We start from the raw sequence: 13,732 nt of genomic DNA on the forward strand, positions 1-13,732 counted from the left end.
GTTTTTAGAAAATGTTGTTAATGCCATATTCAACCTTTCATATATGCTACTTATTATTTTATCTGTGTTTCCTCAGCAGTTTGTAAGTGTCTTCAAACTTTTCAGAACTGTGATTTGAATATGTCTTACATAATGAACTATACTATGATTTTGATATGTCTTATATAATGATCTGTATAAGACGTATCAAAATCATAGTTCTGAAAAGTTTGAAGAAACTTACGAACTGGTGAGGAAAACACAGATAAAATAATAAGTAGCATATATGAAAGGTCAGATATGGCATTAACAACATATATAGTTAGTTGGAAACCCTGGTGGCATACTGGTTAAGTGCTATGGCTGCTAACCAAGAAGTCGGCAGTTCAAATCCGCCAGGCGCTCCTTGGAAACTATGGGGCAGTTCTACTCTGTCCTATAGGGTCACTATGAGTCGGAATCGACTCGACAGCACTGGGTTTGTTTTTTTATATATATATATATATATATATATATATATATATATATAGTTCATTGGAGCCCTAGAGGCACAGCACTTAAGAGCTGGACTGCTAACCAAAAGGTCGGCAGTTCGAATACACCAGCTGCTCCTTGGAAACCCCATGGGCAGTTCTACTCTGTCCTGTAGGGTTGCTGTGAGTCAGAATATGTATGTATATGTAGTTCATATGTCATATGATTCACCTGTATATTGGTGTTGTTATTAGGTGCCATCCAGTTGGTTCTGACTCGTAGCAACCCTATAGGACAGAGTAGGACTGCCCCATAGGGTTTCCAGGGACTGGCTGGTGAATTTGAACTGAGAACCTTTTGGTTAGCAGTCAAGCTCTTAACCACTATGCCACCAGGGCTCCATCCCTAGATTAGTGTTTCCTAAATGTTGTAGATAAATATTTATTGATGATAACCGACCCAATTTTCTCCCTCCTTCCTCTGTGCTTCTGTGGTACAATGAATTACTTAATGTGGCCCTTCTAGCCATGGTCTTTGTGACTCATACCGTGATTGAGTGGAACTATGCAGTAAGGTATATGGAACCTGTGGTGGTTGAGGTTATATGTCGACTTGGCTGGGCTACGATTCTTGGTACTGTGTGGTTGTCCTCCGTTTTACGCGTTGTGGATCATGACCTCTACATGTTGATGAGGCAGGATTGGTATAAGGTGTGTCTTGGGTCACAGCCTTGCATGAGGGTGTGACTCAAGCCCCACCCTTACGAAAGTTACACCCTTCCCTGGGGTGTGGGCTGCATTTAAGATACATGTGTGTGTCCTGGCGAGGCTCTCCCTCTGTGCATCTGGATCCCGCATCCAATTTGTGATCAGTTGACCTCCCCAGAGGACTGCTGTCTGACCTGATCCTGGGATTCACCAGCCTCCACAGCCCCTCGGGCCAGTGGCTTATCAGCCTATCATGTGACCTGATTCACTGCTTCCACAGCCTTGTGAGCCAGCAGCCTGTGGTCTGACCTGCCGGTTTGGGGGTTTGGGTTTGTCAGCCCCTGCAGCCCCCTAGGTCAGGAGAAGCCTACTGACCCACAAGTTTGAGACTTGCCAGCCTCCACAGCCATGTGGACTATTTCCTTGATATGGTTCACGGTCACGAGTTCTGTGAGATGTTGCAGCAAATTAGGGAACCCAAGGGCTGGAGGGAGAGTTCTGAGGGAAGAGGAAGTAGATGATGTTAGAGATGTTGTAGCAGTACAACAGCTTGGAAAAGTTGGACATTTGGGATATCTTTAACCTCCACCTCATAGGAACCAGCTTTGTGCTGATCCTTATAAAAGAAAGTATTTGTTCAGCCCCTATTTCTGGGTGAACAGGAGTCAGTAACTTTGGAAATCTGTTGTTTCTAGTCTGAGAGAACTTAGGGCTAGATATGTACAACCAGGCCTTTCTCAGGGTAGAGATAGAAAAGGGTACCAGTTAAATCTATTTCTTTAGCTTTGGGCGAAGAAATTCTTGGTAACTAAGCCTATACAGTCTAGAGGATATATAAGGAAAACTAGCCAAAAGTCTACAAGGTAGCATGGAAGTAAAACTGGACTTGTGATCACTGGCCGAAAGGGACAGTACCCAGGATCCAAAGCAGCTTGATTTTTCTGGTTTAAGTTAAGCCAATTTTAGATTTCTGGGTCTTTTTTTTTTTTTTTAATTGTGTCCTTTTAAAACTGAATTTGAAAGAAATTTGCTAAAAGACCCTGTGAGATAAAAGACCTAGTTTTACCCTCAGTAAGATGGCCTTTATTCTTGGCTCTGGAGAAATAACCCTTGAAATAACTGGGGTGCCTTGGTCTAGGACTTCCAGGCCACACTTGAGTATTTGTGCTGGCAAGGGGGGGCTGACCAGACCAGAAAAGACTCACCTGGAAGGCCAGTAGCCACTAGCCTCAGAAGCCATGATTAACCTATCATGCAGGACTGGTTGATAAAAATCCTTGAACATGGAGGCTCAGGGAGCTTCCTGGTTGATGAGAATATCTGCTCTTGGGAGGGTAGCCCATCCCTTGGGACATGGAAGCTCCACGTTGGGAACACTCCCGGACCTCTCCCTCTGTATCTCTTCATTTGTATCCTTTTTGGCTGTAATAAATCTGTAGTTGGAAGTATGATATACTCTCCGTGAATTTTGTATGTCATTTCAGCAAATTATCAAACCCAAAGGGGTAGTAGGAGCCAGCAGATCAGAAAGTAAGGGTGTCATGTGGACTCCCAAGCTTACGGCTGGCGTCATGAAGGGGTAGTGGGAAACCAGCCCTGAATTTGTGGCTAGCAGATCAGAAGGTTGGGGTGTTGTATGGACTCCCCAAACTTGAGGCTGGCATCTGCCTATTTGTCAATCTGGGGCATGGTACCCTCTCGACCTGGCCCCAGGTGGCTATAGTCAGAGAGAGTACAGTGGGAAGGAATGGGTGATATCATTAATGAAAAGCCTGGCCAGGCAATCAGAAGTTATTCCAGCACTGTCTAATTCAATCCTCCTTTCCCATAGGTTAGGAGCCCTGGTGGCGCAGTGGTAAAAGCAATCGACTGCTAACTGAAAGGTCACTGGTTCAAAACCACCAGCTGCTCCGCGGGAGAAACATGGCGGTCTGCTTCCATAGAGATTTACAGCCTTGGAAACCCTATAGAGTTGCTGTGATTCAGAATCAACTTGAGGGCAGTAGGCTTTGGATCCCATAAGTAGGCCTGTGTGTTCAAGCCTTGATAACGGTATTGGTTTAGGTTTCTACAAGAAGCTAGAATGAAGAACAGAGATTCATCCGTTTTATTTAGTATCTTGTTCTGAACAGACAAAAATAAAAAAGACACATATCTTTTTGTTTCTAGGTAAATCTGACCTGGTTTAGTAATTAATGCAACGAATTGAAAAACCATCTTCAGCTTCAGTAGGATGGGCCATTATTGAGCCAGGAGGCCCGTGCTAACTTTACACCAAAGGTAATGTGTTATTTTACAAATAAACAAGGTTAGCTAGCAGGGGTAAAGGACCGGGGTAGCAGCCTTGGAGCGGGGGCAGTATCCCTGGCTGGTAGCAGTAGTATAACTAGCTTCCTTTTCCTGCTCAGGCCTCATAGGGAAATCCCGGGGTGGTCTTACTAGCTGACGGGAGCTGGGGAGATAACACCGTGAAGGACAGAGTAGGGATGTCAGAAGCCTCTTGTGGAACTGCACCATCCTCTGGGACAGCTGAGAGCCACTCCTCATGTCACAGAGAAGCATCATCCCCCTCCCCCGTGCCCAAATGCCAGGATTGAGACTCCCGGCATAGATGGCATTCTCTTTGGGCTCTTGCAGCCATTGAGAGGGACTGGGCCTCTGCCTGGGGAGCACCTTGGGCCAACAACTCTTCAGTCCTGGCATTTAGATTCTAGGATTGAGGCTTCCCTTTAATGACTCCACACAACAAGGTGTTCAGCCCTCAGTTACACAGTCTTTACCTCCAGGACAGCTGCCCCCACCCCTGTGGAAATGAGGGGAAATACAGTGCACTTCAGATTTAGAGAAGAGAGCGAGACAGAGGGTGCTTTTATTTTTTAAAAAAAAGCTCCAACAACAGGACACCATTGAGGACAGTGACATCCAATATAAGTAGTGGGTTCTGCTAGATCTCCGGGACTGCAGTGTCTTCTGCCCATTTCCCCTCACCCCCCACTCTTTCTTGGTCCTATCAGTAGCACCCTGGTGGCACAGTGGTTAAAGCGCTTGGCTGCTAACTGAAAGGTTGGTAGTTCTGAACCCACTACCCCTCCTTGGGAGAAAAATGTGGCAGCCTGCTACCCAAAGATTTACAGCCTTCGAAACCCTGTAAGGCAGTTCTACTCTGTCCTGTAGGGTCGCTGTGAGTCAGAATTGACTTCATGGCGATGGTTTTGGGTTTTGGATTTTTATCAGCAGTGCAGGGCTCATCAGAAGTCTCGATAGATACCTCTGTATTTCTGAAGAGCATCTTCCACCCCTCCCTTTCCTGTCTGCACACCTGAGAGCCTTCACCAGGTATTTCACCTCTATATTGAAGTTGGGATCACTGGTTTTAAGTCTGAACGTCTGGAGTGTCTTACCTCACAACCAGGGCCTATCTCCCCCCATGCAAGGTTTCTGAATACTTCCTTTCTGTATATTCAGGATATTTGGGCATATGTACATCTATATACATCTCTCTATATATTATCTCTGTTTTCTTTCTCCTTAGATAATCTTTCATGTGTATCTCATATTCTAATTCCCTGAGCCTCCACCTACCTCTTATTTGCTAGCCCAATATGAGTAATGCTAAGTAGATGAGCAAGGGTCAAGGGTTTTACTGATTTCACTAGATCCATCCTTTCTTATCTTTGTACCCCAGGTATCTTCACCCCTCACTCGTTTTGTTCTTCTTCTGAACTCTCCCTTCTTAATACCTGTGCCTGGTGCTCTCCTGACATTCCAAGTCTATGGTTGGTGTGGTCAGGGGGCCCATTTTTCACCAGACCTAGCTGCTTCTAAAGCTTGTCCTATAGCCAAGAGGCTTCTAGCTCAGGGGAGATGGAGGCTGTAGTCTCAAGAGCCATTTAGGGTTGGTGGACAGGGGCAGGGAAGGGGAAGGTGTCCCCCAGGGGTCTTATGGGAGAAGATGTCAGATTGCATTAAAGGAACAGTATGTTTTAAAGTGCAACTTAGAGCGAAGTCTCGGATAGTGGGGGAGGATCAAAAAGGGTAAGCTAGAAAATGTTGTCTTCTCACTTTGCTATCCAAGAAGCTGAGAAGAGGCTGGGGACTTAGAATAGACAGCAGGGGCACAGGGCAAGAGTAATTCCTTCAAGAGGGAAGCAGCTGTATGCAGAAGAAACTTGTTAATGGGCATGAAGAGATGGATACACACATACGCACACACACGGCAGTACTTTTTGCCCTAGCAAATCTAAAGAATTCAGGGAAGTCTCGTGTAGAATAAAGTTGAGAGACCAGAAACTGCCTCTTTGTCTTTGTTGTCTGTTTCAGATTTTCAAGTTTTTCTGGTTCTTGTTTTCTTGAGTGCTGGGGAGTAACAGTGGGGCTTAAAATACGTAGAGACTGAAGGGTCTTCATTTTCAAGACAATTAGTTGAGTTCAAGGAGAGATCCATATAAGAGGACCTTGTGCAGTTGTAGCAGGTGGTGACCATGGGTCCAGCCTCAGAATTGTATGGGTTTCTCTGCAAGGCTCTGTACACAGATACATGTGCATATTTTATCAAGTGTATAGCTTGTAACCTAATTGGCTGAGTCCAGTTCACATAAATTGCCACTTGATTCATTCAGAGACTATGTGCCAGACCATTTTGTGGGGGTTCCTTGGTACCTAAATGAGATCAGAAAGCACTCTTGAGATTTGGGCCTTTAGAGAAAGTCCTAGTGCCCATACGCCTTTCCCTGACCATGGGGATGAGTCCCCACCAAGGAACAAGGAATGGCTTAAGAGGCTTACATATGCTTTTTAACCTCCCTGTAACTGCCTCCTGGCAAAGGAGAGTAGAGACAAGACTGATTTCCGTCATTTTATACCACTTCTCAGAAGTGGCTAGGGGGGACCATGGTTACTTGATCAGGAGGTAAATTTCCTTCCCTCCCAGCATTGCCTAATGAACTAACTGGCACTTTCCAGAGGCCACCAGGAGGGTAACAGGGAGATCAGTGGCGGCCAGCCAGATTTCTGCTTCTGCCCAAACCTTAACAAAGCATCACCGATGCCCAGAGGCTTTGTACAGCAGGCTGGAAACCTGAGAAATAACTCATCCCACCAGTGATGTCACTAGGGCTGGTGTCGCCCCTACCCCCACGGACCTCCTCCCATACCAGACCATACAGAATCCTTAGTAATGTTTTCAGTACTAATGTTATTCGTAAATTGTAATTCCCGTATAGTACTCCTTCTTTTCCTTTAATTACTACTTCATTCTCAAAAAAGTTTTTGATATAGGTTCACAAGTACTAATTACCACAATAAGGTAGCTAAAACATCAGACATTTTGACAAAATCAGCCACTATAAAAACATTAGCAGCAATGAAGACAACAGCAAGAGCTTGTAGGGCGTGCAGACGAAACCACATGATCTGAAGCATCATTGTAGTTGGGTAATAAGAGCTCTGATGGAGCATATTAGCAAGTTCAAAAAGTAAATTAGCATAGAGTTTTAGCCTTGTAGGTATGTTGATGCGTGTAAGCTGGGCTTACGAAAATGTTTTTGTTGCTGTAACTACAGGGAAATTTTTATAGACAGTCATTTTGGTGTCACCCGCTCTGACAGTCACCCGGTATGGTCTGCACACCCCACATCCCTTTAGTGACGCCGCCGCATCCCACTTGGTGGGTTGATTTAACTTTCCTAGGAAATCTGCCCTGTGGATCTAGTTTTCAGTCGAGCATCAGTGGTGGTTGTGTTGAGTATCAGTGGTGGTTGGTGTCTCAGATCAACCCCAATTCTGTGGAAACAAAGTCATCTATGAGAGAATAGGGTATTCTAAGAGAGTCCACTTGAGAAAATAGTGGCAACCAAGGCCACAGGTTATGGTCAGAAGCTAAAATGGAAATTAACTACACCATGAAAAACCCTGGCTTCTTTCAACAGAGGTTGGTAGAGACTCCAGGATAAATTGATTCCAGATTCTTATATTTCTCAGGGCACAGACCCCAAAATAACCATCAGTGAGAGTCTTGCCTTAGGGAATTTGCTAGGAGGGAAGGTAGAAAGGGAGGGGCTCCAGTCTCAAGTCAACAAACTTTCTGATGGTAGCCAGGGGGAATCTCTCCATCCAACTGCATGGTCCTCCTGATGTGAGTCTCCAAGCATGGCTGAGGCCTCCTAAGCCACTTCAGCCTAATCCTCCCTCTTCTTCCCCCATCCTGGCTTAATGGAGGTGTGTGTGTTGGGGTAGAAGGGAGGGGGGAGGCGAAGGAGGACAATGGGAGGAAAACTTGAACCCAATTGGCCTAGACTACCCACAGGCCACTGGGTTAAAGAACGGGGAGTGGCAGACGGGTGCTTCTGGGGCTCTCCAGTAAACCTGGGTAGTATTCCTTACCCAGGGTGCCAGAAGAGAGAGAAAAAAAGACCAGAGGGATGGGGAGGTGGGAACCCAGCCTCAGACGTTACTGATGCGCACACTAAGGGCACTGCCCTCCTCAGCTTGCTCCCTTAATGACTCCTCCAACCTGAGCTTTTCTGGGTCTCCATAGCGTATGGTGCTGTCACGGAGGCCACTAGGAGGGGCCACTTTCACAACCTCGTCAAAAAGGCTGAAGTCAGCTATGTATTTGCCACTGGCTGACAGTGAGATGGCAGGTGTGAACTCGTAGCCCCAAAGGATCTCTTCTGGCAGGTAGGAAGTGCGCACCTGGCAGGTGGCACTAGTGGACTCCACTGTCCCACTTAGAATCACCACCAGCTCAAAGTCACCTTCACCACTGCGAAGGGGGAGATCTTTCAAGGGACTGGTCTCATCTATCACGTGGTAGAAGGTAAGGGGTAAAATGAGGAAGGGGCTGTCAGAGGCTGTGTCTACTTGGAAAGTCACATTGACCTGGTTGAGCCGGATGTTCTCACCTTCCTTGGTCTGGTGGGTCTGAAGCAGTTTGCCTGTCACCTGGCAGCCTATGAGGAGGCTCTTACGCATATTGGCAACTCGGATCATAAGGCAGGGCTTCCCATTGTGGGTGGCTACAACTGCATGCTGGCTGAAACGGATGGTCTCAGCCCGCTTCTTGGGCCGGGCAATCTTGGCCAGGAAGGTTCCTGTGATGAAGATCTCCAGAATGGTGGTGAGCACCAGCTGGGCAATAAGAAGCACAATAGCCAGTGGGCACTCCTCACTGATGTAACGGAACCCATAGCCAATAGTGGTCTGGGATTCGAGGGAGAAGAGGAAAGCCCCAGTGAGTGTGTGCACCTGTACCACACATGGCGTATGGTTGGCTGGGGGGCCCAGCTCCAGCAGGTCTCCATGGACCACAGCTACCAGATACCACACCACGCCAAAGAGGAACCAGGTGCCTGCAAAGGTTGCAGAGAAGAGCAGAAGCTTGTAGCGCCACTGCATGTCAATGAAGGTTGTCCACAGGTCTTTGAGGTAGAGGAAGCGCTTGTCAGCAATGTGTTCCATCCTTACATTGCTGCGACCATCCTTTGTGAGGACTCTCCGCCGTCGTATTCCTGGGACCATTAGGGGCCGGCATTCTGTCTGAGTGGTCTGACTGTAATACACCTTGGCAACGGATGTCATCTGGAGGGAGGAAGACAGCATAATGGAGGTTACTGCATAAATCCAGCCAACCCTAGCCACCAGCCAATGTAAAGGAGGAAGTAGCATCCATTTTGGTGCCACTTATTTATCCTTTGACTAGCAAATATTTATTGAGCACTTGCTAAATTCCAGGCACCATGCAAGGTGCTAGTAAGTCAAAGATGAAAATGGCATCATCTTTGCCCTCCAAGAACTCAGTCCAATGAGAAAGACGCATGTTCAGTAAGCAAATAATTGCAATGTAGTCTAATATTTGTAATACTTAGACGAGACATAGAAGGAGTAAGAAGTTCACTGTTCCTCCAAGGTGGGGGTGAGACTAAAGAGAGTTCCACTGATCTCCATTCGCCACAAAACCAGTTCTATAAAGATCTCTAATTCTGAAGTAGAGTCCCAGCAAGAATGACACCAGCAAGAAGGGCTATCCTATTGAAATCCTTCTAGGTCAATCCCTCTTAACACACACATAGCCTTAATTTCTCCGTTCTCTCCCCATTCTCTATCACCTGTCAATATAGAGTAGTGATACTAAGATATTCATCTGACTTGGAAAACAGCAGAAACTGCCCATTTTTCTATACTTTGAGACATTCTCCAACCCAGGTCTTCTGGTTCCTGGTAAAGAACATTTTAATTGCAGCAACAGCTTCCGTGTACCCCAGGTTCATTCTCGTGGATCTCAGACTCTTCAGGAGTTGCATCTGTAGCACCCTGTGTAGAGGATCACAGCTGAGACACAGAAGACAGAGCCAGGAGCTTTCAGAGTTCAGTGTCAAGGCTGTGTATCCATAGACACTGGAGATTTTGGCTACCGGCTAGCCTCTTTGCTGCTTCTGGCATTGTGATTGCCACCTCCAGCTGTTGTGCTTACCATTGCCAGCCTTTATATCATCCAAGCACTATTTATCATTATTATTATGTGTTTGCATCATTTTTGGAAATTCGTCCTGGGCTAGGGTGGGATGATGTTGGGAAGGGCACAGACAGGACCTGAACAAAAAGAGATAAGCAATGGTGGGGGAGAAACAACTTGCTGAAGCTTCCTGGCAGCACTGGGCCAATTTCTCAAGGACTGGGAGAAATGCCAGATTGTAGGTGGCAAAATTGTCTTGACTGAGTGAAGTAGGAGAGTTAGGAGTGTACATTAGTTGGTGACTGTTTGCGCAGGCTGAAATTCAGGATCCCTATTTGCCCTGATAGTAGAAAGTGGGACAAGGCACTGAAATAGGAGACAGTTCACTTAATAGAAGGTGCCTGGTGCCCCTGCCCAATGAGTAACTTGTACTTTTCCAGTAGAGAAAGAATTCTAATCACTTGAACTTTTGGGAAGGTACAAGGTTGTCATGGATTGAACTGTGTCCCCCCAAAATATGTGTCAATTTGGTTAGGCCATGATTCCTGGCATTGTGTGGCTGTCCTACATTTTGTGATTGTAATTTTATGTTAAAGAGAATTAGGGTGGGATTGTAATACCCTTACTAAGGTCACATCCCTGATCCAATGTAAAGGGAGTTTCCCTGGGATATGCCCTGCACCACCTTTTATCTTATAAAAGACTAAAGGAAAGGGAAGCCAGCAGAGAGGTGGGGACCTCATACCACCAAGAGAGCAGTACTGGGGGCAGAGTGCATCCTCTGGACCAGGGTTCCTGTGTGGAGAAGCTCCTAGTCTGGAGGAAGATTAATGACAAGGACCTTCCTCCAGAGCTGACAGAGAAAGCCTTCCCCTGGAGCTGATGCCTAAATTTGGACTTCTAACTTACTAGGCTGTGAGAAAATAAATTTCTCTTTCTTGGAACCATCCACTTGTGGTATTTCTGTTATAGCAGCACTAGATGACTAAGACAAGGGTGGTCTCTGGGGAGTTTGTGCCTTCTTGGAGAAGAGAAAGGTTCATCATATTCTCCATTCCTAGAAGTCTGAACCATTCATTTCTTCTTCATCACACTGCCCCCCATCCATGTACCCACCCAAGTGGCCACTGAATTCAAGACCACCAGTGGATGAAAATTCCAAGAATGTTCAGAGGCAACCAGGATGCCCATTTTACCTGCCCCCAGCCCATTTGGAACTTTTATTCAAGTGAGACTACTCAGTCAGACTTGTATGCCACCCACTCCCCAATATCTTGGCTACTTTGGAGCAAGAGGGAAACTCTTCAAATCAGAAGTTTGAGGAATTCGTATTTAGAGCCCAAGAAAAGTCTTAATCAATACTCAGACTTTTTTTGGTATATACCATTTTAAAAGTATACACATTAGCATGCTTTCTCATGTGATCATCAAACTCTTGAAAAGAAGATGTGAAACTCCTATAAGATATTTTGAAGAACTATTAGAGAACAGAAGAAGTGCCGGAAAGTTGGAGATGGGTGAACGTAATTTTGATTTTCAGAAGAAACACTGAAGTACATTTCATAAACCACAGGCAAACAGGTAAGATATTGATCCTAGGCAAGATTCTAGAATGAGGTATTGAGATTATGAGTACTTGGGAAGGGTGGGGGAAGGCAGATGTCCATAAGATCCAGCATGGGTTTACTGTACAGGTTCTGCATGAGCACAATTACACACAGTTGCACATAGACCAAGAGGCAGTTGTTTGAACAGAACAAGGGAACACTGTGTGGTTTAAAACCAGGAAAGGTGCACATCAGGGTTGCATCCTTTCACCATACTTATTCAATCTGTATGCTGAGCATATAATCCAAGGAGCTAGACTATATGAAGAAGAACACAGCGTCAGGATTGGAGGAAGACTCATTAACAACCTGCGTTATGCAGATGACACAACCTTGCTTGCTGAAAAGTGAAGAGGACATGAAGCACTTACTGATGAAGATCAAAGACGACAGCCTTCAGTATGGATTACGCCTTAACATAAAGAAAACAAAAATCCTCACAACTGAGCCATAAGCAACATTGTGATAAATGGAGAAAAGATTGAAGTTGTCAAGGATTTCATTTTATTTGGATCCACAATCAACACCCATGGAAGCAGCAGTCAAGAAATCAAACGACATATTGCTTTGGACAAATCTGCTGCAAAAGACCTCTTTAAAGCGTTAAAAAGCAAAGATGTCACCTTGAGGACTAAGGTGTACCTGACCCAAGCCATGCTATTTTCAGTCACTTCATATGCATGCAAAAGCTGGACAATGAATAAGGAAGACTGAAAAAGAATTGATGCCTGATGCCTGTGAGTCACAGTGTTGGTGAAGAATATTGAATGTACCATGAACTGCCAGAAAAATGAACAAATCTGTTTTGGAAGAAGTTCAGCCAGAATGCTTCTAACAAGTGAGGATGGTGAGGCTTCATCTCATGTACTTTGATACACAACTGTTTCTGTGTACACCAGGTTCATTCTCATGGGTTTCATGCTCTCAGGAATTGCCTCTGTAGTACCCTGTATAGAGGATCACAGCTGAGAAAGGGAAGACAGCGCCTGGACGTGTTATCAGGAGGGATCAGTCCCTGGAGGAGGACATCATGCTTGGTAAAGCAAAGGGTCAGCAAAACAAGAGAAAGACCCTCAGCAGGATGGATTGGCACAATGGCTACACCAGTGGGCTCAAACATAGCAATGATTGTGAGGCTGGTGCAGGACTGGGCAGTGTTTCTTTCTCTTGTACATAGCGTCACTATGAATCAGATCCAACTTGACGGCACCTAACAACAACATAGGTTTACTAAAAACAAGTCACATCGAACCTAATTTCCTTCAATGACAGTTACTAAAGTGGCAAATCAGTGAGCTGCAATAAAGTGTATCCAAACTTCAGCAGGACTTTTGACAAGATCTCATTATGTCTTTGGAGGTAAGATAGATAAAAATGAGTAGAGTGTTAATCTAATTAGGTAACTTAAAATAAAAACATCAGAGTTACTGGTGAGTGGATCATGATAGCCTGGAATCAGTTTCCTAGTGATGTATCAGAGAACTTTACCTTTAACCTTCTCCTATTTGATGTACTTAAAAATTAATTTTATTCAGAACTATATGGCCATCGATTGTATGTATGACGCAAAGCTGGGATGGGTTGCAAATGTCAGGGATGGGGCAGAATTAAGATACAAAAGGCCAAATCTAACAAAAAGGATACATGTTACTTTACGTATTGTGTCCAAAAATTAGCTGAACAAGTTCTGGATTGGGAAGATGTGATTTTAGCAAGCAGTACCCTGAAAAAGATTTAAGCATTTTAGCAGGAAAAAAAATCTAGTATGAGTTATCCGTGGGTCTTGGTTGCCAAAAAAGCAATGCAGTCATAAACGACTTTAGTTGAACTCCAGCATCTAGATAAGGAAGTGGTTGATTCTGCTCTGCTCTCTCATCCCATATCTGCAGTACTAAGTATCAAGGAACAATCAAGATTCAAAACCAGATCACGTGAGAAATGGTCGAAGGAAATGGGGAAGTTTAAGCCAGAAGGAAACCATCAGGGACCCGATGGCTGAGTGCAAATATTTGGTTTGAAGGGCTGTCATGTGAAAGAGGGCTTGGTTTTGTTCTTTGAGTCCCAAGAGGAACAACCAGGACTAGTGAGTTCAAGCTACAGGGAGAAAGATTCCAAAGAGCGTTGTAGCAATCAGAACTGCCCAAATGTAGAAGGGCTTCTTGAGAGGTAGAAAGTGCCCTGTCCCTGGAGGTGTTCAAGGATAGATTGGACAAGCACTTTGCAGAGACTCGGTAGAAGAGACTTAAGTTTTGAATGGAAATTGAAAGATTGTCTCTAAGCTTCTGTCTACATTCACGGAGGATCAGGGTGCCTGCTTCCTCCTCCACACTCCTGTCTCTTCACTTTTTATGATGTCAATCGGGGAACCTTCGTCAAATTCCAGGCTCTGTTTGTGCTGAGGGTAGATCCTGCTTATCTTAGGGCCCAAGGAAAACCTTGCTTATTGCTCTCAAAATAATAGTCTGTGATTATATATCATATAAAACCAAATCCATTGCCATTGGTGGATTCCA

General features: G+C 45.1%; 1 protein-coding gene and 1 long non-coding RNA gene across 3 annotated transcripts in view; one reads left to right on the top strand and one right to left on the bottom strand.

The window, feature by feature from the left end:
- Positions 1-3,329: 3,329 nt before the first annotated feature.
- The window catches only part of LOC135230821 (uncharacterized), a 44,495-nt gene continuing 34,092 nt past the window's right edge, over positions 3,330-13,732 (top strand). For both annotated transcript variants that reach the window (XR_010321575.1, XR_010321576.1), the window contains exon 1: positions 3,330-3,440. This is a non-coding gene — a long non-coding RNA (uncharacterized LOC135230821). The remainder of the gene's footprint in view (positions 3,441-13,732) is intronic.
- KCNJ10 (potassium inwardly rectifying channel subfamily J member 10) overlaps positions 3,437-13,732 on the bottom strand; it is a 34,478-nt gene continuing 24,182 nt past the window's right edge. The window contains exon 2 of the mRNA XM_003415179.4: positions 3,437-8,738. Coding sequence (XP_003415227.1) covers positions 7,602-8,738 — 1,137 coding nt within the window. The 3' untranslated portion in view covers positions 3,437-7,601. The remainder of the gene's footprint in view (positions 8,739-13,732) is intronic.

Source organism: Loxodonta africana, chromosome 3 (genome assembly GCF_030014295.1).
Source record: "Loxodonta africana isolate mLoxAfr1 chromosome 3, mLoxAfr1.hap2, whole genome shotgun sequence".
Taxonomy (NCBI): domain Eukaryota; kingdom Metazoa; phylum Chordata; class Mammalia; order Proboscidea; family Elephantidae; genus Loxodonta; species Loxodonta africana.